At 43.0% G+C, this 27,772-nt stretch overlaps 1 protein-coding gene across 2 annotated transcripts in view; it reads right to left on the minus strand.

Annotated features, from left to right (window-relative positions):
• LOC126473539 (transmembrane protein 65) overlaps positions 1-27,772 on the minus strand; it is a 513,111-nt gene that overhangs the window by 104,001 nt on the left and 381,338 nt on the right. For both annotated transcript variants that reach the window (XM_050100667.1, XM_050100657.1), the window contains one exon: positions 17,243-17,284. In XM_050100667.1, coding sequence (XP_049956624.1) covers positions 17,243-17,284 — 42 coding nt within the window. The remainder of the gene's footprint in view (positions 1-17,242; positions 17,285-27,772) is intronic.

Genomic DNA, 27,772 nt, shown 5'->3' on the forward strand with positions numbered 1-27,772 from the left:
TGTTTGGCGCCGTGCAGGTGAGCGCCACAATCAGGACTGCATACGACCGAGGCACACAGGGCCAACACCCGGCATCATGGTGTGGGGAGCGATCTCCTACACTGGCCGTACACCACTGGTGATCGTCGAGGGGACACTGAATAGTGCACGGTACATCCAAACCGTCATCGAACCCATCGTTCTACCATTCCTAGACCGGCAAGGGAACGTGCTGTTCCAACAGGACAATGCACGTCCGCATGTATCCCGTGCCACCCAACGTGCTCTAGAAGGTGTAAGTCAACTACCCTGGCCAGCAAGATCTCCGGATCTGTCCCCCATTGAGCATGTTTGGGACTGGATGAAGCGTCGTCTCACGCGGTCTGCATGTCCAGCACGAACGCTGGTCCAACTGAGGCGCCAGGTGGAAATGGCATGGCAAGCCGTTCCACAGGACTACATCCAGCATCTCTACGATCGTCTCCATGGGAGAATAGCTGCCTGCATTGTTGCGAAAGGTGGATATACACTGTACTAGTGCCGACATTGTGCATGCTCTGTTGCCTGTGTCTATGTGCCTGTGGTTCTGTCAGTGTGATCATGTGATGTATGTGACCCCAGGAATGTGTCAATAAAGTTTCCCCTTCCTGGGACAATGAATTCACGGTGTTCTTATTTCAATTTCCAGGAGTGTATAAGGTACCGAAAAGAAAAACTGTATGTAGAATGAGATTACTCTGGCGTATATTGTTGTCAAATATTGTAAATTGCATCAGCGTTACAGAGATCACATTTATTATAAGAGCGTGAAATATCGTGACTTTAGGAATAAAGCGTTCGTCGTTTCCATATCCCGGAGGAAAACCCACATGATAATTAACGCGACAGTGAAACATAGAGATTTTAAGGCAAAAGCACGCGAAAACAAAAACGGAGATAGTCCTCGAAATGTTGCACATCATCAATAGATACTTATATGGATATGGTGTCTGATCTTTCGAACATGTCCGAGTTCTGGCTTTACCGGCCATGACCTTCTTCTGCTGTGCAGATGCACACATATTCCCCGAACTCTTATGGGACTCGGTAAGAATGTCTTCCACGAGTAATGAGTGCGTTGGGGTGCGACACTACGAATGTAGTGTGTGGACATACAAGGTGAGAATGTGGGTCTCGCGGGAGGCGTGCGCGAGATAGTCCCTGCAGTCGCAGTATCCTCTGCGCCCTCGGTGGCTCAGCTGGATGTGCTGTGCAATTAGTGCAGTGGATAGAGTTTTTAGGGCTAGCTACCCTCTGTAATAAAAGAACTGAGTTAATGGATCAACGACGAACTGAAACGGGTGTCTTGCGACGTCCGCCCCGAGCCCATACAACGAACGAAAACTAACAAAATGAGATTAAAAAAAAAAAAAAGTGGATAGAGCGTCTGCCCTGTAAGCAGGAGACCCCGGGTTCGAGTCCCGGTCGCGGCACACATTTTCACCTGTCCCCGTTGATATATGTTAACGCCCGTCAGCAGCTGAAGGTATTAAATTAATTCTAATTTCATAAATAGATGGACATCAATATAATCTGAGGTGACAAAAGTCATGTAACAGCGATACGCACATACACAGATGGCGGCAGTATCGCCTGCACAAGGTATAAAAGGGCAGAATATTGGCGGAGCTGTCATTTGTACTCAGGCGATTCATGTGAAAAGGTTTGTGATTTGATTATGGCCGTACGAAGGGAATCAACAGACTTTGAACACAGGATAGTAGTTGCCGCTAGGTGGGACATTCCACGTCCGAAATCGTTAGAGAATTCAATATCCCAAGCTCCTCAGAGTCAGTGCGCCGAGAATACGAAATTTCAGGTATTATCTCTTACCACGGACAACGCAGTGGTCACTTAATGGCAGAGAGCAGCGGCGTTAGCGTAGAGTTGTACTGCTAACAGACAGTCAACACTGCCTGAAATAACCGAAAAAATCAATGTGGGACGTACGACTTACGGCGCAATTCGGCGTTAATGGGCTATGACAGCGGACGACCGACTCGAGTGCCTTGAATAACAGCACGACATCGCTTACAGCGCCTTTCTTGGGCTCGTGACCACATCGGTTGGACCCCTGACGACTGAGAAACCATGGCCTGGTCAGATGAGTCCCGTTTTCAGTTGTTAACTGCTGATGGTGTGGTGCAGAAACCATGAAGCCATGGACACAGGTTTTGCAACAACGCAGTGTGCAAGCTAGTGGTGGCTCGATATTAGTGTGGTCTATATTTACGCAGAATGGATTGGGTCCTCGTTGTGTTCGGCTACTTGGAGACCATCTGCAGCCATTCATGGACGTCATGTTCCCACACAACGATGGAATTCTTGTGAATGACAATGCGCCATGTCAGCGGTCACAATGGCCCCCGACTGATTTGAAGAAGTTCTGGACAATTCGAGCGAATGATTTGGCCAAATAGGCCGCCCGACAGGATGCCCATCGAACTTGTATGGGACATAATCGAGAGGTCTGTCCGTGCACGAAACCCTGCACCGGCAACACTTTCGCAGTTACGGACGACTATAGAGGCAGTACGGCTCCGTATTTCTGTAGGCAACTTACAACGACTTATTGAGACCATGCGACATCGAGTTGCTGCAACATGCCAGGTAAAATGTGTCCCATGCGATATTAGGAGATATCTCATGACTTTTGTCACCTAAGTGTGTTGTTTTTAAAGTGAGAAATAAAATGAAAGACCCGTTTGGTTTTGCAACTGGGACATCCCGAGGTTAAGGTTCATTCGCCTGATTCTTAAGCGTATTCTTCCTTGGTGCGCAGTAGCCTCTTTCCTCACGGTATGTGAAAGTTTTGTGTATGTGTTGAGTTTGTGTGGGTATAAGAGATGTTGGTGTAATTTGGTTCCAAGTTTTTGTTGCGTGGTGATGACAGAATGGGAGGGGGTGAGACATGGTGCCGGTACATAGACTGCTACTCACTAATAAAACCAATGGCGCCGCTGGGCGTAATGTACACATCAAACGGGCGAGTCATCATCGACACTCTAACATGTCCATGAGACACTTCGGAGAGGTATGGAAGTGAATCCAGCACATTGGCACAAAGTCTGGTGATGAGGAACCTTACACCATCCCCTCTCCTCCTCTTCCTGGTCAAACATTGGCTTGGAAAATTCTTCCAGCATCTGAATACGAGCCAGCTACCTTGGAGCCGAGTGGCACCCCACAGGTGCGTGTTAGCGACCTCATCCGTCGCAGATGGGTAAAGCGAAATGGTCCAGAAGTGTTACCGAAAACTCGACTTCAATAGACCAGCCCAACGGCCAACCCCAACAATCTAATTCATTAACCGAACGTTCTGTACGAGGCTACGTACAAACCACAGACATTGCTCGGCAAGGCGAACTGGTCGCCCGGACGTAACAGTAACGAACTTGGTCACACCACAAGGTGCAGTCATGTTCCGATTCAAAGTAGCGCAAGTCGTCTCCATCCAAGTACGAGCACGAAAAGTAATCGTGAAAAATACCTTCGCGAGAGACTGCGACAACTTGCTATTAACGTCACCTACATAGCACAGGAATTCCTGACAGTATATATTTCACTGATGATATCGATTATTGTTAGATAATGAGACACATTTTTGGAATATTATGAAAATACATAGGAATACCATATTTGCGAAAATTTCACAGCTGTTATCGTACAAAACGCGAGAAAAATTGGTCCGTCTGTGAGAATTGATTATTGTAGGTGCCACATTCAACACGTCATCAGGTGCGAAGGACAGAATATGCTTGCAAAGAGATTAGATTAGATTTACGAAAAATAAAGCATCAGGATTAAAGCGGGCAGTGGTTTATTTAGATGAACTGTGGATTCGTACATCTTACACTGTGAGAAAATGACAGTATGTGAAGGGTAATAACAATACTACCCGGCAACTTTTCAGCGTTGTGAATGCAGATTTTGGTTTCGTGTTCACTTCTCTTCTATTGCTGTAGCACAGTGGTTCCCAAATTTGAGGTAAGGACAGAAACTTGAAATCTGGAGAGGATGTTGACCTCATAATGTAGACATCGTTGAAGAAGGGATTTTTCGAAATTCCATCCCTTAGGGGATGAAAGGTTTTTTGAAAATGTGTCGCAATTAAGGCAATTTTGAAGCTGGAACTACGAAAATTTATATTTGGTTTCTCGTTTAGAAATATACATAAATACATGTTTCAGTGTTTCCGGAAACACCCCTAAGGGGGTGAAACAGGGGACGAAATTTTTATAGAAATATTTAACTATGAAAGCATTTTTGAAGGTAAATCTACGAAAATTTGTATTTGCCTAATCGCTTACAAATATAAAAATGGATGTGTCAGCATTTTTGGAATTCAACCCTTTAGCGGTCGAAAGTATTTCTGGGAAATAAATCATTGCTAAAGAACTACTAAAGCGTTTTTGAAGCTGCATCTAAGAAAATTGGTATTTCACTTCACGGTTAGAAATAAAGAAATATGTTAGGGGATGAAAGGTTCTATGGCAATATCACAACAAGAACTCAAAAGACAGGATGAACAAAATCTCCGACTCCAGCTACCAGAATTGCTTTTTAGTCACCAGTACATTCGGCAAAGACTATGCTTCTATGGCCTAAATTAGTGTGAAAAGTTTAGAAGGTGCTGCAATTTGTAAACTAAATCAAAGGAAGCTATTTAACAGTCACCATGACAAATCGGCTTTGTAGATTAACATATGAGTAATGGGCGTAACAGACAAATTCGATTAAAGAAAAACAAACAAACAAAATCTGTGCAGAACTTACAGTCTTAGCGAGTGAAATAGCTAAGCTAGTTCTGTACATAAGGAAAGATCACGCAACCAATATCTGATCCATGTTGCGATTGATAATGGAACGAAGACTAAAGTAAAATCAAGACACGTTCATAAGATTTGACGAACTGGAAAAAGCGTCAATGATGCAAGATATTCGAAATCCTGAGAAACATAGGGGTTTGGTATAGGGAAAGAAGGGTAATATACATTATGTACAAGAATCAAGAGGGAACGCTAAGAGTGGAAGACTAAGAACTAAGAGCACGGATTAAGACGAGTGTAAAACAGTCATGTAGTCTTTCGCCTCAACTGTTCAATCTACACATCGAAAAAGCAATGAGAGAAGTAAAAGAAAAGTTCAAGAAGAAGATTAAAATTCAAGCTGAAGGGATATCAATGATAAGATTCGCTGATGACATTACTATCCTCAGTGAAAGTGAAGAAGAATTACAGGACACGCTGAATGGAATGAATAGTCTAATAAACACAGAATATGAATTGAAAGTAAATCGAAGAAAGATGAAACTAATGAAAAGTTTAAGAAACTTAACATCAGGTTTTGTGATCAAGAAGTACTAGACGTTAATGAATTCTGCTATCTAGGCGGCAAAACAACCCATGGCGGACGGAGTAAGGAGGACACAAAAAAGTAGATCTGCACTGGCAAAAAGGCCATTCTTCGCCAAGAGATTAGATTAGATTAGATTAGATTAGATTAATACTAGTTCCATGGATCATGAATACGATATTTCGTAATGATGTGGAACGAGTCGAATTTTCCAATACATGATATAATTAAGTTAATTTAACAACATACTTAAGTTAATATAACAACTTTATTTTTTCTGTGTTTTTTTGTTTTTCTTTATTTTTTATTTTTATTTTTATTATTTTTTATTTTTTTAATATTTTTGTTTTGTTTTTTTCTTTTTTTCTTAATTTATATCTAAAAATTCCTCTATGGAGTAGAAGGAGTTGTCATTCAGAAATTCTTTTAATTTCTTCTTAAAGAAGTCTACCAGTGTCAAACATAGGCCTTAATTTGAGGATAAAATTTCTGAGAATATACGTTTGGAGCACAGCACTGTATGGCAGTGATACGTGGAGTGTGAAAAAACAGGAACTGAAGAGATTCGAAGCATTTGAGTTATGGTATTACAGAAGAATGTCGAAAATTAGGTTGACTGATAAGGTAAGGTATGAGGAGGTTCGGCGAGGGAAGGAATATGTCAGAAACACTGTCAAGAATACTATTTGGAACTGTAGAGAGTGAAAACTGTAGAGAAAAACAGAGATTGGAATACATCCAGCAAACAACTGAGGACGTAGGTTACAAGAGCTACTTTGGTACAGGACCGCATCAAACCAGTCAGAAGATTAATGGTTCAAAAAAATCACATCCACAAAATTGCATTTAAATGTTGTTTGTGAGAAGATGGTGTTACGCATCGTGTTAGAAGGAAAAGCATCTACGAGTACGTGTGGGAAGTCGACGACAGCGGCAGGATCGTGGACTGTTCAGGCTGCCATTCCTTGTAACATGATATCTCTGATAGCATTGACCAGGATCCTAAAGGAGGCCATATTCAAAGCGTTGCTGCATTGCAGCAGCGTGGCGAGGAGAACGCATTACAGGACATACATGTTGTTCGGTGACGCCACGTCACATATCTCGATTTGGGGGATGAACTTGTTTGCGTTCACAAGGACAACATGTGGGACAGCATGGGTTGTCAGCACGGTCATCTTTGTTGCCGCTTCATTTGACCCAGAGACAAAAATGAGGCGCCGACAGCTGGGCGCCCAATGACAGTACTGATCACGGGCGTAACACTGCGTCGTCTTCCAGAAGAGTAGCGCTTCTGTGCACTGCATCACGATAGACCTAACGGTGTGTGGAGCATTCGAGGAGAACGAATGATGTCAGATTGGATTTGTCATCGACACGCGGGCTCTGCATCGGGTGTGATGATGTGGAATGCCGCTCGGTATATACAGTACTGTGAACACCCACGTTCGCACAGTCGATAATTTGGTGGTAACCGTTACAATGTGATATATTAAGCGCGGTGGCTATGCTCAGGCTTCAAGGTGTCCGTGACGTTATCTTTCACCAAGGTAACAGAAAACCGCATGTTTCCAGTGGTGTTTTGACTTATTTTGTTACATACGACTTTTCAAGTAATAGCGGATACAGCAATCGTCGCAATGATGTTTATTGCATATCTAGATTTCGGTCACTTTGTTGCCATCTTCAGTGCAGTAAATATAAATCAAAACATTAAAAACACTTGTACTACTCACGTCAGAGGTTGAGTTCTCTATGGAATCAAATGTGACAGATGATTTTTGATTGTCCTGTACAGCACATCCTCCATATCTCTCACCCACTGAAAACACTTGCGCATCGGTTGCCGGCAGACTGGCACGGCACCTCTCGCCAGCGACTACAATCGGTAGACTCTTGCACACAGTGGAGCAGCATATGAATGACATTCCGTTATGGTCAATCTAGCTCAGTTCAATAACCAGCCGGGTACCGGAGGTGGCAGGTCTGTACACTAAAGCCCGCACCTACATATTTCGTCTTACTCTGCTGTGTACTCACAACAACTAAAATTTAGGTACTTGCTATAATTCCTGGTAGGCCATTCTATTGTGCAGTAGTGCATTTATAAATAGCCTATCTATCTTCCATTAGACCTCCATGTCAGTTGTCTCTTATCTCCTGGAAGCTAGCAAAGAGTTTCCTCGGTTCATCTTCCGTCAATTCACCCATCTGCTTGTCTTACCCGCCTCCATGTCATTTTCATTGTGTTCATAACAACGTCCTCTAGTCCACTTTGTTCCCAGATCAATATGTTTGTAACACTGTCTCCCCTAGTAACTCCCAACTTGCACCTCCCAATTGATCCCTGAACAACTCTCAGATTCTGAATAATCTCCATTGGACCCCAAGTCTCACTGCTATTATGAAAAATTATTAATACACACAAATTTTCAAACACATTGAAAACTTCCGCTCTGAAAACCAATTCAGTTTACCAAAATCAGTTCAGGACACCTTCATGCTTATTTTTATTTCTTTTGCTGTAAATCTAGTTGTATTTTCAACATTTCTCATCAGCACTAGTTCATATTAGCAGCTATTTTCCTGATTTTTATGAACCGACTAATAAATTTTAGGGTCTAAGACAATTACATTGATGAAAGGAGTATTTTGAGATTGTTAAATACCAACCAAAGTGCAGTATCTTCGAGTCTGTGAAGACAACACACTAGGAACAGATTTTTATAAAACAGATTACACTTTTGGCGAATGCCGGTGGTCAGAATTCACTACTATCATTTTTATTTACCACTACTTACAGGTGTGAAAATAGGCAGTGTATGGTAGCAATAAAAATAAATGTGAGGAGCCTACTGAAAATTAAGTGTGACCTGCTATGTACCATTGTCCAGAATAATGACTATAGTTAGAAATAAGCGATAGCAACTGTCATTGACACATTATCATTATGTTTAAAAAAATTACGAAAATGACTTATTTGTTAGAACATTAACTACATTTTATTTATCATTCGTCACTATGGAAAAAAATCGGTGTTAATTTTTTTACATATCCAATTTTGTTGGTGGATTAACTGATCTGTCAGTTAGCTCCACAAGGCTAACTGGACTTCATTCCAGGCCTTTCCACAAGAGAAAAATAAGTGGTGGTCACCGGGAATCAAACGTGGAAGGAACCTCAGTGTCACTACCCAAAAACGCTAACTACTGCTCTACCCGATCAGTTTACTTATACTGCCGTAATGTTAGCTTTTACTGTTGTGACATTAGAAGACTATAAAGAATGCGCAACATCCCAGATAATATATGAAGATGGTATCCGAAAGAACAGATACCACTGGTGATCTTGCAGCTCTCGAAGAATGAAATTACAGTGGAATCCAGACCTTTAGCTGCATACAGGCGTTGATAAATATCAACGAAGACAGTTGAAAATGTGTACCCCAACTGGGACTCGAACCCGAGATCTCCTGCTTACATGGCAGACGCTCTATCCTACTGAGCCACCGAGGACACAGAGCATAGTGCGACTACAGGGACTTATCTTTGGCACGCTCCCCGTGAGACCCACTATTCCAGCTACTGTCCGCCCATTACATTGTAGTGGACCTGCTCACTATACTCGTTACTAGCGGCAGTCAATCTACCGATTCCCGTAAGAGTTTGAGCAATGTGAGTGAATCCGCACTGAAGAAGATCATTGGCCGGTAAGCCTTATCTATATGAAGATGGTATCTGTATTCAGCCTTATCTATATGAAAATGGTGTCTGTATGCAACTAAAGGTCTAGATTTCATTGTAATTTCATTCCCAGATAATATGTGATGACTAGTGCAGGAGGAGAGATATAATGACGGACGAGGAAATGCAGCAAATCAGTCAGCGTAGATGCGACATCATCATGCGCGACTGAAACAGCAGATGAAGCTGTGTAATGCAGCGGCATCACTGAGGCAGGTTGTCTTAGGGATAGTTGTTGTTTCTTCGGTATAACAACGCTTAACGGCGAGAGGTTTTACAGGTAGTGCCAGCGAGGCGTATCGAGCAATCAAGGGGAGACGTATCGTCGTAACTGCTGTCTGCTTCACCTCTGCTGTGCAGCGAGCTACCATAATTTAAGTATTAACTGTATTTTTCTTACTTGTCACTTCTTCTTCCGTGTGTATTTGCTTTTAGGAAGCTTTAATTGTCGGGTGCTATTAATAGTGTTCCATAGATTTCGTGTTTGTTTTGAATACAGTCAGAGAGAGTCCCTTTAGTCAGCCATAGTGCCAATAGTCAGTGTCGTCGTTAACTGCCGTCTGCTTCACGTCTGCTGTGCAGCGAGCTACCTTAATTTAAGTATTAACTGTATTTTTCTTACTTGTCACTTCTTCTTCCGTGTGTATTTGCTTTTAGGAAGCTTTAATTGTCGAGTGCTATTAATAGTTCCATAGATTTCGAGTTTGTTTTGAATACAGTCAGAGAGAGTCCCTTTAGTCAACCATAGTGCCAGTAGTGCTAGTGTTTGTTTGCAATATAGTCCAGAGACAGGTAGTGCTATTTTCATTGTTTTCTACAAGAAGTGCCTAGCAACCACAGTTTAGTGAATAAACAGCCGCCTTTAGTGAATTAGCAGTCTAGTTAAAGGTTGATTAACTCTCTTCAGTAAATTGATTCCTTAGGATGGATAGGATGTGTGACTGCTGTGTACGGACGCAGGAGGAGCTGGCCACTGAGCGCGTTGATGGCCGCGGTCAGCCGTCTTCAGGCTGCTGCCTCGGAGTGTAGCGGCAGTGGGGAGTCTGGTGCGTCGCAAGATACACCCCCGGTGTTACATGCTTCACCCACTGTCCCTGCTGTCGAGACATCTTCGCGTGTACTGGGCGCGGTTGGGCCACCCTCTCCCCAAGGGGTGTGGCGGGTTCAGCGGCGTTCGCGGCGCACGAGGCGGAGGGTCAGTGTGGAGGCTGGCCGTGTGGCATCGCCCGCTCTGCCTGTGAGTGGACATGTGGCTGCTCCTTCAGCAAGGTCCGAGCAGGCACACGGGGGGAGGGGTTTATTAGTTATTGGGAGCTCCAACGTTAGGCGGGTGATGGAGCCCCTTAGGGAAATAGCGGGAAGGTCGCGGAAGAAGGCCAATGTTCACTCTGTCTGCTTGCCGGGGGGTCTCATCCGAGATATGGAGGAGGCCCTACCGGCGGCGATAGAGAGCACTGGGTGCACCCGACTGCAAATTGTTGCTCATGTCGGCACCAATGACTCCTGCCGTCTGGGTTCAGTGGTCATCCTCAGTTTGTACAGGCGGTTGGCGGAATTGGTGAAGGCGGAAAGCCTCGCTCGCGGGGTGAAATCAGAGCTAACTATTTGTAGTATCGTTCCCAGAACCGATCGCGGTCCTCTGGTTTGGAGCCGAATGGAAGACTTAAACCAGAGGCTCAGACGATTCTGCGGAGATCTGGGGTGCAAATTTCTCGACCTCCGCTATCGGGTGGAGAAATGTAGGGCCCCCCTGAATAGGTCAGGCGTGCACTACACGCCGGAAGCGGCTACAAGGGTAGCGGAGTACGTGTGGAGTGCACATGTGAGTTTTTTAGGTTAGAGAATCCCCTCCCTAGGCCCGACAAGACGCCTCCTGAGACGCAGCAAGGTAGGAGTAGGCAAAATGCAACAGGGAATAACAATATTAATGTGCTAATAGTAAACTGCAGGAGCGTCTACAGAAAGGTCCCAGAACTGCTCTCATTAATAAACGGTCACAACGCTCATATAGTACTAGGGACAGAAAGTTGGCTGAAACCAGACGTAAATAGTAATGAAATCCTAAACTCAGATTGGAATGTATACCGCAGAGACAGGCTGGACAGTGAAGGGGGAGGCGTGTTTATAGCGATAATAAGTGCAATAGTATCGAAGGAAATTGACGGAGATCCGAAATGTGAAATGATTTGGGTGAAGGTCACGGTTAAAGCAGGCTCAGACATGGTAATTGGATGTCTCTATAGGCCCCCTGGCTCAGCAGCTGTTGTGGCTGAGCACCTGAAGGATAATTTGGAAAATATTTCGAGTAGATTTCCCCACCATGTTATGGTTCTGGGTGGAGATTTTAATTTGCCGGATATAGACTGGGAGACTCAGACGTTCATAACGGGTGGCAGGGACAAAGAATCCAGTGAAATTTTTTTAAGTGCTTTATCTGAAAACTACCTTGAGCAGTTAAACAGAGAACCGACTCGTGGCGATAACATATTAGACCTTCTGGTGACAAACAGACCCGAACTATTTGAAAAAGTTAACGCAGAACAGGGAATCAGCGATCATAAAGCGGTTACGGCATCGATGATTTCAGCCGTAAATAGGAATATTAAAAAGGGTAGGAAGATTTTTCTGTTTAGAAAAAGTGACAAAAAGCAGATTCCAGAGTACCTGTTGGCTCAACACAAAAGTTTTGTCTCAAGTACAGATAGTGTTGAGGATCAGTGGACAAAGTTCAAAACCGTCGTACATAATGCGTTAGATGAGTATGTGCCAAGCAAGATCGTAAGAGATGGAACAGAGCCACCGTGGTACAACAACCGAGTTAGAAAACTGCTGCGGAAGCAAAGGGAACTTCACAGCAAACATAAACATAGCCAAAGCCTTGCAGACAAACAAAATTACGCGAAGCGAAATGCAGTGTGAGGAGGGCTATGCGAGAGGCGTTCAATGAATTCGAAAGTAAAGTTCTATGTACTGACTTGGCAGAAAATCCTAAGAAATTTTGATCTTATGTGAAAGCGGTAGGTGGATCAAAACAAAATGTCCAGACACTCTGTGACCAAAATGGTACTGAAACAGAGGATGACAGACTAAAGGCCGAAATACTAAATGTCTTTTTCCAAAGTTGTTTCACAGAGGAAGATTGCACTGTAGTTCCTTCTCTAGATTGTCGCACAGATGACAAAATGGTAGATATCGAAATAGACGACAGAGGGATAGAGAAACAATTAAAATCGCTCAAAAGAGGAAAGGCCTCTGGACCTGATGGGATACCAGTTCAATTTTACACAGAGTACGCGAAGGAACTTGCCCCCCTCCTTGCAGGGGTGTACCGTAGGTCTCTAGAAGAGCGTAGCGTTCCAAAGGATTGGAAAAGGGCACAGGTCATCCCCGTTTTCAAGAAGGGACGTCGAGCAGATGTGCAGAACTATAGACCTATATCTCTAACGTCGATCAGTTGTAGAATTTTGGAACACGTATTGTGTTCGAGTATAATGACTTTTCTGGAGACTAGAAATCTACTCTGTAGGAATCAGCATGGGTTTCGTGCGCGCTATTCGTCCACGAGACTCAGAGGGCCATAGACACGGGTTCACAGGTAGATGCCGTGTTTCTTGACTTCCGCAAGGCGTTCGATACGGTTCCCCATAGTCGTTTAATGAACAAAGTAAGAGCATATGGACTATCGGATCAATTGTGGGATTGGATTGAGGAGTTCCTAGATAACAGGACGCAGCATGTCATTCTCAATGGAGAGAAGTCTTCCGAAGTAAGAGTGATTTCAGGTGTGCCGCAGGGGAGTGTCATAGGACCGTTGCTATTCACAATATACATAAATGACCTTGTGGATGACATCGGAAGTTCACTGAGGCTTTTTGCAGATGATGCTGTGGTGTATCGAGGGGTTGTAACAATGGAAAATTGTACTGAAATGCAGGAGGATCTGCAGCGAATTGACGCATGGTGCAGGGAATGGCAATTGAATCTCAATGTAGACAAGTGTAATGTGCTGCGAATACACAGAAAGATAGATCCTTTATCATTTAGCTACAAAATAGCAGGTCAGCAAGTGGAAGCAGTTAATACCATAAATTATCTGGGAGTACGCATTAGGAGTGATTTAAAGTGGAATGATCATATAATGTTGATCGTCGGTAAAGCAGATGCCAGACAGATTCATTGGAAGAATCCTAAGGAAATGCAATCCGAAAACAAAGGAAGTAGGTTACAGTACGCTTGTTCGCCCACTGCTTGAATACTGCTCAGCAGTGTGGGATCCGTACCAGATAGGGTTGATAGAAGATATAGAGAAGATGCAACGGAGAGCAGCGCGCTTCGTTACAGGATCATTTAGTAATCGCGAAAGCGTTACGGAGATGATAGATAAACTCCAGTGGAAGACTCTGCAGGAGAGACGCTCAGTAGCTCGGTACGGGCTTTTGTCAAAGTTTCGAGAACATACCTTCACCGAAGAGTCAAGCAGTATATTGCTCCCTCCTACGTATATCTCGCGAAGAGACCATGAGGATAAAATCAGCGAGATTAGAGCCCACACAGAGGCATACCGACAATCCTTCTTTCCACGAACAATACGAGACTGGAATAGAAGGGAGAACCGATAGAGGTACTCAAGGTACCCTCCGCCACACACCGTCAGGTGGCTTGCGGAGTATGGATGTAGATGTAGATGTAGATGTATCGTAAGCCTTGTTCCCTATCCTTGTTATAAATGGAGACTTATTCAATGGCGCGTACAGATAACGTAAGATGTGAGAATCCTCCACTTGTAAAAATACTGAAGTGTATAGGGCTGTTATAAATGTTTCATTAATTTTCAGAGCTCCATGTTTTCCAAAGTAATAAGTGTAAAAATATGATTGACGCATGAATAAAACCGTAAACTCACCATGTTTTCACTCTACAAATGTTCTAAGAGTGTCCCTTCTGGCACACGACACACATGCAAGCGGTAGTTAATTTCATTCCGTTATGTAGCAACATCCTGTTAATGGTCTTGACAGCAACACCGGACGCTGTTACTACCTCATTTCTCTTCCTCTCGTGTTTAAGCATGGCGGTGCTGCCACCATGGATAGGGAATCAGTTTGCCTTGCAGAGTAATAAACTCTATGTGTAAACAACAGAAAATTTACGTAGATTAACTGTAAAAAACCGTTTCTTTTCACAAAGATCATATTCTTAAGCCGATACTTCGTTTCGATAAAGAATATTCATTATAGAATATTCCCACCGCTTATTCCATGTTACTTAAGAAAAGGTTATAAGAAAACCAAATAACCAAGGAGTGGAAGCGGAACAATTTACTAATGTGACAGGAAAGACAGAAGTAGGTAAAAGAAAACATTTTTAACAGTACTATATTTCTGTACTCTTGTCTTACCCGGAACATTTTTGTACTTCCTCCTTTCGTCGACCAATTGCAGGGCTTATTTCAATAGTGGTACAAGTCCATTTTTGTTCATTCTGAGATACAGAGTCCTAAAGTTAAATGAGCGCTGAAAAATCTACATTTGAGATACCAGAAATATTCACGTATATATACTTGAATATTTCTGCTACCTCAACTGCAGGTTTTTCAACGCTCGTTTAACTTGAGAACTCTGTATCTCAGAATGAACAAAAATGGACTTGTACCACTATTGAAATAATCCCTTCAATTGATTTCTTCTGTAACCACAGGTTTATTCGCCGTTAACTCTCCCTGTGCCATTGTTTGTCTGCCCAATATTTGCGACTGCACTTTTAAGAGATGTCACCTCTTCTTCAGCTGAATTGCCTACACTGGATTCATTAGTCCACTATCTACATCTTTAGAGAACTTCAAGTGAATCTCATCATTTCTCAGTACTTCAATATCCCACTTCCTTCCACACTGATCCTTCTGTGCAACACTTTAATTTCAGTCTACTCTTAATAATTACTAAATTGTGACCTGAACCTACAGTGTGTTACAAAACGATACCGACAAACTTCCAGGGGTTGCAGAGGATATCGTGAGGAACACGGAACGTGCATCGAACGACGCCACACAGCGCCTGCCTCTAGGCCATCCGTTCGACAGGAAACGTGACCTTGTACGCTGACGTATCGCAGGCTGAACGTCTCGCTATAGACCTGTGTTGTTTGTTACTAAGTGACCGCGGCTGATTGCCACAGTCGCCAGTGGAGAAGACGGAGCTAGTGCTGCATAGAGAGACTTTGTCCCCAATGAATACGATGCTCTGTTACCTTGGTGGATGATGGTTACGGATACGGATTTCCATCTAAAGTTTATTTTTCTTCTGTATACCGAAAAACTCTGGAGATTTTAGAGGGTTCCACGAGAAAAATGAACTGCATATGGAAACATGTGTCAGAAACTGTCATTCACCAGAGAAACAGAGTATCGCATTCATCAGGTCTGTCTATGGAGGAGCTTGTTACATCTTCTTCATTGGGGATCGTGGTTCCCAGTTCACTGAAAAACAAACAACATAGCGAGTCGTTCCACCTATGGTCCATCAGTGTACAAAGTCAAATTTGTTGCCGAAGGGGTGGACTATAGGCAGGTGCCGGCGTCTGTAACTTCGACACTATGTAGCGTCGTAGGATGACCATTCCTACGGTCGCAGGTTCGAATCCTGCCTCGGGCATGGATGTGTGTGATGTCCTTAGGTTAGTTAGGTTTAAGTAGTTCTAAGTCTAGGGGACTGATGACCGCAGATGTTAAGTCCCATAGTGCTTAGAGCCATTTGATGACGTTTCCGGATAAACACCTTGTTTATCCGTTCTTGTATATCCACCTCTGGGCACTTCTTACAATCAGATACCTGATTTCGGAATATCTGTCTGACCATGATCGCATCCATCTGGAATCTTCTCGTGTATCCGAATCTTTTCCAAGCATACCCCCTTCTCTTGTGATTCTTGAACAGAATATTCAGTATTGCTAGCTGAAATTTTTTGCAGAACTCAATTGCTCTTTCTCGTCTCTCATTCCTACGACCAAGACCATATGCTCCCACAAGCCTTTCTTCTATTCCTTCCCATAAAACTGCATTCCAATATCCCAGGAATTATTAGATTTTCATCCCTCTTTGCTTACCCATTCAGCGTCCTCACATACTTACTCAATCTCTTCACCTTCTGCTTGCGACGTCAGCATATATACCTGAACTATCATTGTTGGCGTAGGTTTGCTGCCGAATACGATGAGAATTACCCTATTACTGAACTGTTCACAGTAACTCACTCTCTGCCTTATCTTCCTATACTGAACTGTTCATAACGAAACCTACTGCTTTTATAACATTTTCTGCTACTGTTTATATTACACTATATACGTCTATTCGTTTCACTTCACTGACCTCCACTATATCTAGAACGACATTTTGCATTTCTCTTTTCAGATTTTCTATCTTTCCTAGCAGGCTCATCTTCTGTCATTAAACGCCCCGATTGTTAGAATATTATCCCTTCGTCGGTTATTACATCTTTTTGTCATGGTCACCTTCCTTTTGGCAGTCCCCTTCTAGAGATCCGGGTGGGGAACTAATCCGGAATCTTTTGCCAATGGAAAGATCATCACGACACTTTCTCAGTTATAAGCGACGAGTCCTGTGGATACACCTTACGTGTCTTTAATGCACTGGTTTATATTTCCTTCTGCCTCAAATTTCCATTGGTCATTGCTGATTATTCCATCTTTTACGGGCAGTTTCCCACCCTTCTTCCACAAGATCGTTGACTGAGTGAGAGTGACCTCTCATACCGGAAGTCTTCGGCCGCCATTTCTGATGATTTTTATTCCAACCCGGAACCTAGGGAATTTGATTAATGGTCAATGGCGGTACCTATGTACCATGCCTACATGAAAAGTGATACACAGGCTAGACTAGGATGAAGAGCTGCGTCAAACCAATACTCCGACTGAAGATCACAACAACTGCAGCACACATCCGAGTACTGGTAGAAGAAGCGATAAGTGTCAGAAAAAGCCTTAGAACTTTTAATCGTTGTCTGACACTACTACACTTATTCACCTAGGCATACTGCATTAATGGTGTTGGTATCAGCATAGGACACACGACTAAATTAATGTTAAGATTAAATGAGCTAGAGACACTCACCTTGCCATAGCTCGGTCGAGGACGGTGGAGGAACTGCTTCGGCTGGAAAAGAGATCGCACAGCATACGGTTAGAAACAACGTATCTCACGCCCGCCAAAGCCGGTGTAAGCATCATTTAATGTAATGCTCCAGCGTGGCGAGTTATTGCTGCGGAGCTGCAAAGGCGCTGCCAATTATTTTGTTTGGCTAAAACAGTTGTTTTATCTATTTTTGCCTAACGATTATTTTAACTGTCAGACAAATACACATGCAGCATGACGGCGAGGCTTTAATTAACGTGCAGGTGGAACGTTTAAATGTGTTGGCTGGCGAGCGCAGTGCTAGCCGCAGGCATGCGAACTGCAGCCGTGGTGCAGTGATTTATCGAATTAAAGCAGCGACAGAGCACGCGACTAAAGGGTGTTAAGTGAGAAATTGGTCTAACGTTAGAGCAGAAAATTCCTTTCATCACCGCTATAACTGAGTCATCAGGCGACGGATTATGGGATAAGAGTGAGGCATTTTCCTCGCCTTGGCGACAAAGAGCCTGACATAAATTGTGTTGTGTATCTGCGTGCCAATGAAACACGCGCTCTCTTGTTTTTAAATTGTGCTGTGCTCATAATGTAACTGATTTATGCTTTATTTGTTAGCAATATTTCATGTAATTGAACAGAAAATTTTTCAAACTATTATGGCCTAATCAACTGTCACTAGCCTTTTCCTCTTTTTTTTTTTTTTAAAAAAAAAGGTATTTTCTTCCAATAGTAATAACAGTTTTATCAACTCCACTGTTTGTTTAATGCGTTCAAACAGTTGCATTAATTTCTTATATTGATTATTAATTCTCGCCACGCTGACCCATAGATATGAAATGGCTACAGAAGAAGCTATTATAAATTACCGTTGGATAAAAGTCTATTCATTCCTATCTACTTCAATAATTCCAGTGAAAACAAATTTTTTGTCTGTGAAAAAGAAAAATGCGCCAACTTCAAACCGGTTGCTAGAATTGAGGAGGTACTGGAAATCCTGTACGGTGTCGGTCATACCAAACTGAAAACTGCTAACAAGAACCGTCTACTTGACGACATCTCTGTTGCACATCTACATCTACATAAATAGTCCGAGTGCCCTGTATAGTACACAAGGGAGTATACTTCGTATATTCATTTGTGACTGACTGTATAATACAACCTACATCAAAATTCTACTATGTTTTCCATCACCGGTTTCAGCAAGAATAGGTCATCTTCAGATCTACTATTTAGTTTATAAAACCTTCTAGATCGCAAGGCATATTTATTTCTAAATGGTGACCGTTTACGACCATTACATGAAACAGCTTGTTAATATAGATATTATCAAATAAATATAGTAAGAGCCTTAAAAAGGCCATTTCAATGGAAACCGCCCAAGATCAGCATCTAGCATCTCCATAGTAACCAAGTACTTCGTGCTTCTATGGAAGGTCGTCTGCTTGACGTCACCTGTGGATACTTACAATCATCTCTTTGGAAATCGCCTTGCTGCTACATCTTCGGAACGGAGTCCACCATCTCCACAGAAACGAACAACATCTTAATTACGAGTATTTTTCCAGGATGCCCTAGAGCGCAATCTATACACAACGCATGTGATGTTTGTTTGTTTCCCTGTTTAAAGCTCTTAGTATATTTATTTCACAATAGTTGTATTTACTCTTTAGTACAATATTATTCTACGTAATTTTGACGTTCTGCTTACTATTAAATATATTTTCTTGTGCCTAATTCTCTTGACTTAGCCTGATCGGTTGACGCTAACATCGTACTGTCAGCTGTAGGCGTAGATGTACTGCTCTCTTCAGCAGTCTAGACCTGTTTTATAGTTAATTGTAAATATTACATTGTGGTCATTAAGTTCCCCCAATCAGGGTCCACGAAAAAAATTCTACAAATTAGTATTAAATTAGTCATACGTTTGCTAAACGCAATGAATATATAAGTCAAAAACGTAAATAAAATAGACCATAAGTGAATTTATCTGACTGCCTAAGAACTCGTCACAGCAACCGTTTCGCATCATCACTATTAGTGCTTACTAAATAATTACATAAACAAGATAATGATGATAAGTGGCATAAAGTGACTCACTTCCTTGTCCCATTTACGAATGGAGTAGGCCAACAATTGCAGTATATCTCCGTATCTCCCCGATTCTCTATTATCTCGATCTTTTGCTTCTTCCACGAAGTCTATGACCGAGGTAACAGAATCGATTCTTAGTCTGTCACAAATATTGTTTCTTTAAACTGGCATTAAGGTTCAAATGGCTCTGAGCACTATGGGACTCAACTTCTGAGGTCATTAGTCCCCTAGAACTTAGAACTAGTTAAACCTAACTAACCTAAGAACATCACACACATCCATGCCCGAGGCAGGATTCGAACCTGCGACCGTAGCGGTCTCGCGGTTCCAGACTGCAGCGCCTAGAACCGCACGACCACTTCGGCCGGCTGGCATTAAGGCATTTCGCGAAAGGACACTGTCTTCTAAGCAAAGATTCCCCTGAAACTTTCCTGGGTATCTAAAAGAAAAAAAAAAGCTCTAGCGTCATCTGAAATATCAACGTACAATATTGGTCAGGTCCCAAGCAACAGAACATAACATACGAGAGACTACTATGCCGCAGCACTACACGTGCCAAGAATCTGCCCAATGAATGAAATGCAGACACCCAATTTCCCTCTCTGAATTTGTCTGCTGTCACAATATACAACACATCCCAACATAACGTCTAAATATGTAATCGACTGAAAGAGTCTAATGGCGTATTACTGTCGTTGTGCCTAGTAACTAACGTTTTCTCCCTTCTTTATCTCAACAAACATGTTCTGTTGCAGGCAATGGAACTATATATCCTCACCCACGTCATTGGGAGAGTAACGAACATCTCGTCATACAAAATATACTCTTTTTAAGAATTGTATGAAAACGGTAAATATATTACTTTTTCATAGACTTCAGGCTACGCGGCTTTTCTGAGAAAAAACACGTAAAACTACAAATAAAATACTGAACCAGTTTAAGAAAATTTATTAGAAGAATCTTAAACGTACTTTTAAATATAACTGACCATTCATCACACTTCATAACTACACTGGTGTCCAAAGTTAAAACAACAACAAAAAATTTTACAAGGTTGCGTTCATTTTGCCACAAAACTGTACGAACTGGTGATAGTAATGTAGAAACAATATAAAGAAAATAGAACATAATCTACTGCAACATGCATAACGGAAGATAAAAATGTTCTTCGCGTTTGCCAAATTAACGGATTTGCACACACATTCTGACAGCTTGTTAATGTGCTCAGTGTGGGTGTGACCACCTCTGGCGCCAATAAAGGCCCAGCAACGACGGGACATGCTGTGAATGTGTAAGGTGTCAGGCAAATCCAACACCTTCCATGAAAACCCTGACATGATAAGCAAATCCAGTAGTACGCCACATAGCTGCGAATAAATCGTGACATTAAATTAAACAAAGTAATACGAGTAACGAGTGAGCAAATGGAATACCACAGACTAACACAAGAATGCCTAAATGCATGTCATGCCTTCCCACCGTGAGACAGACGCAGTTCCGAGGGGAGAAACGAGAACAGAAGCCGAGAGCAGAACCGTGTTAAGTTAGAAGGCCCTACGATAAGGGACGGACACCCACGTCGCCAGCTAACCGCTACGACCACACCACCCGCAAGTTTTTAGCGTGAGACTTTTTCGCGTCTATGTTACGTTAGGACCACCCCCCAGCCCATGTTAAAAGCTAGAGCCCTCCAGAAGAACAGTATAGATCTTACGATAACACAAAAAGGGCCACACCACCCGCAAGTTTTAGCGTGAGACTTTTTCGCGTCTCTGTTACGTTAGGACCACCCCCAGCCCATGTTAAAAGATACAGCCCTCCACAAGAACAGTATAGATCTTACGATAACACTATAGGACCACACCAGCTGCAAGTTTTAGCGTGAGACTTTTTCGCGTCTCTGTTACGTTGCAAACTTTAAAAACATTGCCACACCATGAAAAGTATAACGTTTCTCATTGGATAGATGGATTTTTTGTAGGCGGAGCTTAAGGTTAACATTGAGACCCTGATTGGTCAGATGAAAACACAGCCAGATAGTATTTTTTAAACCAACTGCGGTAAATTGTAGTAAGGAGAAGTTAGGGGAGAGTTGCTTCGGAGACGGCGAGGTGAGCTGAGCTGTGCTGCCCGCCGCCCCCTGACGAACATCGACAAGGTAATGAACGCACGCGATGCCGCATTTTTGAGCGCATAAGGCTTCACTCAGAACTGCAGAAGTCTCATCTGTTACATCCCCTTTTTGCGTAATACTAGTGTCGATCGTCAATTAAAGCTCATGGTGTTCACATTTGCCACTTGAAGTAAAAATCTGAAACGCGATGATTTTACTGTTCTATAGTTATTGAGAAGCCACATCAGCCACTGTAATTTACGACAAATTAGATAAGTAAATAAAGATAATTGAGGGTCACTGTAGACCATTTTGATAGTTTTCTCTTTTGTGAAACTTAATTTAAACCTAGATTATAGATGTGATATGGCATAGGTCATCCTTCGATCCATTGTAGAAATTGGAAACCCATTCAGGGAATATTCGTTCACAGTTTTGTTGAACGCAGTTGGTTTTTACCATCCTGTATTAAAACATTTCCTTTTATCGATAGTGCAATTTATAAACAATGTTTTGTGAGTAGAATAAAATTTCCAATGGTAAACTTAACTGCTTTTTCGACGTTATTTTACCAGACAACTAAAAATAGGAAAGCCTTGAACCCCTTCCACTAAATTTAGTTAGTATTAAGATTCTTTTACAGGGAGTGCAGTGGAGCTGACGCTGAAATCATTAAGTATTAGGTTATATCATCGCTAGTCTCACTGAACTCTTCTGAATTCTACATGTCATGTGTGGTCTGGCGTCTCCCAACCAGCAACAGGTCCCAGGTTCAAACTAGTCAATTCCCTAAAAAACACGCTCAGAGCGTCGTTGCGCGAAAGTGGTAGGGAGACATGATATAGAACAAACAGACACCACGCAGAATGTTAGAAATGATGTCATCAATCTCATGTAGACGCAATGACACCCATTCTTCCTGCAGAGCTGCTCACAAGTCTTGGAGAGTGGTTGGTGGATGCTGATGTGATGTAACCCGTCTCCCTAGTGCATGCCAGACATGATCTATGTGATTCAAATCGGGAGACTGAACAGGCCACGCCAAGCGCGCAGCGCGCAGTATCTTCCGTTTTCAAAAAAACATCAATCGCCAGTGTTCTATGAGGTCGAGCATTATCGTCCGGCAATGCGAAGTGTGGACCGACAGCACCTCCCACCAATCGCGGGTGAGATCCCAAGATCTCCTCGCGGTACCTGGCAGCATTTAAGTGTTACTTATTCACCGGCACAATTTCATGAAAGTGCGTTCGAATGGTCAACGTAACCCTGCCCTAACCGTTAGAGATCCTGCTCGATATCGGTCTCTTTGCACAATCTTTTGGTCCCAAAATCCTTTTCCGCGTACTCCACAGATGCGAATCCTCGAGAATCACTCTCCAGATCAAATTGGGACTCGTCTGTGAAAAGAACATTGGCCCCCTGCCCCACCGTCGAGGTGACTTGTTGACGGCTTCACTCTAGACGTTCCCTTCTGTGGAGACACGCCAGAGGTAGTAAACAGAGAGCAGGCCTCCAACAGTAAAGGCCACTCTGCTGAAGCCTTCTGTACACCGTTTGCCTTGATACAACACGCGAAAGGTACGCTGCGAGGTCAGATGCCAGTTGCAGTGCGGTACTAAGGCGGTACCGCCGTCTCTTTACAGCCAAATACCGGGCCACTCTTTCTGATGTCAACGTGGTCGGCCCTGTCCTGGTCCCTAGGTTACAGTTTCGGTCTCTATTAAACTGTCGCCTCATCCGAGAGGCAAGAGAACGATTCACATCAAGCCATCGGGTCATATCAGTTTACGACTCTCCTGCTTCCAATCTTCCTATGGCCCTCCACATCAGAGAGTCTGTAGGGGGTCTTCTCTGTGCCTACTGCACTGTCTGTGACTGTGTACACAGCGATTGTGATGTGGGACCACCTTGCAAACACTATCTTGATAAGTGCCACTGTTGTCGTGGTTGTCCGTTGATCGGCATGTCATCTTCCGCGCAAAACACGATCGTAACGACATCTGTTAACAACTTGTATGATTATATCGTGAATCAGACTCATGACGGAGAAATAGCAGTTTATTGCTTTAATTTTGGACACCAGTGTAGTTGAAACCCTTTTCAAAAGCTTTTCCAAATACTTGTTTTAAATTCTGGCCCTATTCGAAGCTGCAAAAATAAAGCCCTCGCACTGTACATTTTTAATTACACGTCAGTTCAGCGGGACGCAGCCAGGAGATACGCGATACGCGATAAATATTTCCAGGGCAGAGGAGATCACTCGAACAATAATTTGTCCCATATTTGTGGAGTTATTATTGAACAACCTATGCGTTAAAAGCGGGAAAAATTTGAACTCTGGTTAAGTAAATCAAGGGAAAACACTCAGATAACGATAACTACAAAAATGGAACGCAAAATGTGATAAGCCGGCCGGAGTGGCCGTGCGGTTCTAGGCGCTACAGTCTGGAGCCGAGCGACCGCTACGGTCGCAGGTTAGAATCCTGCCTCGGGCATGGATGTGTGTGATGTCCTTAGGTTAGTTAGGTTTCATTAGTTCTAAGTTCTAGGTGACTGATGACCTCAGAAGTTAAGTCGCATAGTGCTCAGAGCCAAAATGTGATAAAACATTGCGAAAGTGAAGAAAACATGACACGGAAGTGGAGTGGAATAGTGTGTGTCCCGACATGTCAGGCCAATAGATGTTCAATGTGGTGGCCATCATTTGCTGCACACAATTGCAATCTGTGGCGTAATGAATGTCGTACACGCCGCAGTACATCTGGTGTAATGTCGCCGCAGGCTGCCACAACACGTTGTTTTATATCCTCTGGGGTTGTAGGCACATCACGGTACACATTCTCCTTTAACGTACCCCACAGAAACAAGTCCAGAGGTGTAAGATCAGGAGAACGGGATGTAATTAACATTTTACAATGCAACAAACGGCACTGATTACGTATTTGTTTATATGTTCAGATGTGCTAACAAAACTAACGTGGTTCCATTAAAAAAAACGTAGGTTTGTGTTAAAAAACATACTTCCGTGCATTTTTGTATGGTTTGTATTAAACAATTACACTAGCCCCTCTCCTCACGTTCGGTCTGTGGAATCGGTTCGTCAGAATTTGATGTGGTTTACGAAATATATCCAGCGGTAATGTTAGGTGACTGACCCTGTATACAACCATACGTGGCTAATGGTCTCGCATGCATAATACCTTGGACGCGCAGTTGTCAATCACCGTTCGCGGGTTGTAGTTAGCGTCCTGCTCTTCCGAGGGCATAGCTGCACATATCACGCTTCATAGCTTTAGACCGTCTTGGCTAGACTTTCTGGGAGCCAAACATCAAGATGGAAATTCTTGCCACTGTCTATGAACCAAAGGACGGACATCTTACTACGGAGGTTTCTTAACTATTTAATCATTTTATTATTTGTTACGCCACCCACCTCTGTTTATTAAATCTAACTTTTTCGCGGCGGCATCTTTGCATATAATTATTTCGGTGTACAGACCGCATCAGATCTGAGTTAAAACTCGAGCTTCCGAAGATAATAAACATCTTCTTCATCAGGAGATGGCTACCTGCCGATAGCCAAGTGCGCGTCCTTTATAGTAGTGACCAAACTTGAGATTCTACGGGTGATGGCGCATGGTGTTCTATTGGCGGAGTGATATCACCTGAACAATAGGATTCGCAATAAAAGAAACGGTAGGAATTTGTGTGTGCAGCAATAGTTTCAAATGGCTCTGAGCACTATGGGACTCAACTGCTGAGGTCATCAGTCCCCTAGAACTTAGAACTAGTTAAACCTAACTAACCTAAGGACATCACAAACATCCATGCCCGAGGCAGGATTCGAACCTGCGACCGTAGCGGTCTCGCGGTTCCAGACTGCAGCGCCTTTAACCGCACGGCCACTTCGGCCGGCAGCAATAGTTTCAACAGATACTTGAGACGATACTTGAAACGGAGCGTCTTCAAAGAAATAAAACAATTTGTAGCTGCTGTGTGTTGTCTTCGATTCCCTTCCGCCTAATCGCGCCTCAGTTGGGGAAGGAAAAAGAAGGGTGGGTACGCTTCCTCACATTTGCGTATGTGAATCTCGTGCTCTGTCCTCCGCCAATAGAATTCCAAGCCACGTCACCCGACCAGTGACAAGCTTGAACACCACTATAAAAGAGGCAAGCTGTCCACCAGAGAGAAGGAAATGGTGATTACCTTCGAAAGCTCGAGTTCTGACTCAGATTGGACGCCGTCTGAATACCGACAAACATGTTGTAGAAACATGGATTTACTGTTTTTCCCTAATTGCAATCAATTAAAAGCACAAAAAGTATTTATTGTCCAGCACATAGCGTTGTAATCGGAATACTACACATCATCCAGTGAACACTGGGTACATTTCGTGCGATGACATTAGATGAACTCTTCGTACCAGGGATTCATATTGAGGAGATCCTCGTGGATTTAGAACATGCACGATTTTTAGTTTTTACTTATACTATGTGATATTAATAAAAATGCAGTAATAATACATATGTTACATCAACTGGTCTTGTTCAGAAAACAGCCAGGCGGGGTAGCCGAGCAGTCTAGGGCGCCTTGCCACGGTTCGGGCTCCTCCCACCATCGGAGGTTCGAGTCCTCGCACGGCCATGGGTGTGCGTGTCGTCCTTAGCGTAAGTTAGTTTACGTTAGATTAAGTAGTGTGTAAGCCTAGGGACCGTTGGCCTCAACAGTTTGGTCCCGCATAAACTTACCACAAATTTCCAAAAATTTGTTCAGAAACTCGACAACTCGGTACCAGAAGTTGGCCACAAGTTTGTCTTCAGACTCCTATTAAAGTGAATTTATTTGTAGCTAAACTTCTATCGTTGCTGCCAAATCGTTGAGAATGTGTGTCCCTGAATAGTGTGCACTATTTTGGAGTAAAGTAAGTGCCTTGTGTAGATTTTTCTTGTTCATAGTACGATTCTGCTTGTTAGAAAAAGTTCTATATTATTTACAACAAATTTTCATAATAATTAGTATACCCAGTTCCTTGACAAGGCTTCTACAGGTGTTTTGTGGATTCGTATCACAAATAATGCATATTCACGGTTTTGAACTCAGAAAACCCTTGTTTGACTCGAAGAGCGCAAGTTCTGCTCACATTTGTCCGTTTTTTTTTAATTTTCATGTCATTTATGTCTGATAACATACTCACCGCAGATAAGAACTTGTCTAGGAGTTTCGGTTGTTTTTTGACGTGCACTTCGCAACTGAAATGATAATCAAGATGTAATCCCAAGAATTTAATACCGTCAACTTCTGCCTGCATTTCTACATACTTTATGCACACGCATGTACCTGATTATACACATATCGATTATCTCGCTTTGTGTCCATCATCGTACTACTTGTGGCAATCGGTACGTAGATACCGTTAAACCATGATTACTACGCCAGCTGAAAATTTCACTTTCATAGCTGTAACTGTGTCCTCGAAGAGCTGAATATTAATAAACAAGTAACAAAAGTTCGTTTTCCTACATGACGCGGTCTAAAATCCTATGTGATATCAAGAAACAATTTAAAAAGGATCATTCCACAATCTGACACGATCTACTCCATGAATTTTTTTATGGAAACTAACTCTGGCAGTGAAGTTCTACAATCATACGAGTATATAGAATGAGGTGACTAAAGTCATGAGAGAGCGATGAACGAATGTAGATGGCAGTAGTATCGCGTACACAAGATATAAAAGGGCAGTGACTGCCGGAGCTGTCACTTGTACTCAGGTGATTCACGTGCAAAGGTTTCCGACACTACGGGAATTAACAGACCTCGAACGCGGAATGGTAGTTGGAGGTAGACGCATCAGACATTTCATTTCGGAAATCGTTAGGTAATTCAATATTCCTAGATTTACAGTGTCAAAAGTATGCCTACAGTCCCAAATTTCAGGCATTACCTCTCACCACGGACAACGTAGTGCCGAAGGCCTTCAGTTGACAACCGAGAGCAGCAGCATTTGCGAAGAGTTGTCAGTGCTAATAGACAAGCAACACTCGATGAAATAACCGCAGAAATCAATGTGGGACGTACGACGAAAGTATCCGTCACGGCAGTGCGGCTGAAGGCATTAATAGGCTACGGCAGCGGACGACCGAAGCGAGTGTTGGTAAGAGCTGTTGACAGAGTTCCAGAGTGATGCAGCCTCCACGGGGCCATGGACCCAAGTTGTCAAAAAGGCACTGTGCAAGCTGGTGGTGACTCCATAATGGTGTGGACTGTATCATCTGGTCCAACTGATCCGCTCACTGACACGAAATGGT

Source organism: Schistocerca serialis, chromosome 1 (assembly GCF_023864345.2).
Source record: "Schistocerca serialis cubense isolate TAMUIC-IGC-003099 chromosome 1, iqSchSeri2.2, whole genome shotgun sequence".
Classification (NCBI taxonomy): Eukaryota; Metazoa; Arthropoda; class Insecta; order Orthoptera; family Acrididae; genus Schistocerca; species Schistocerca serialis.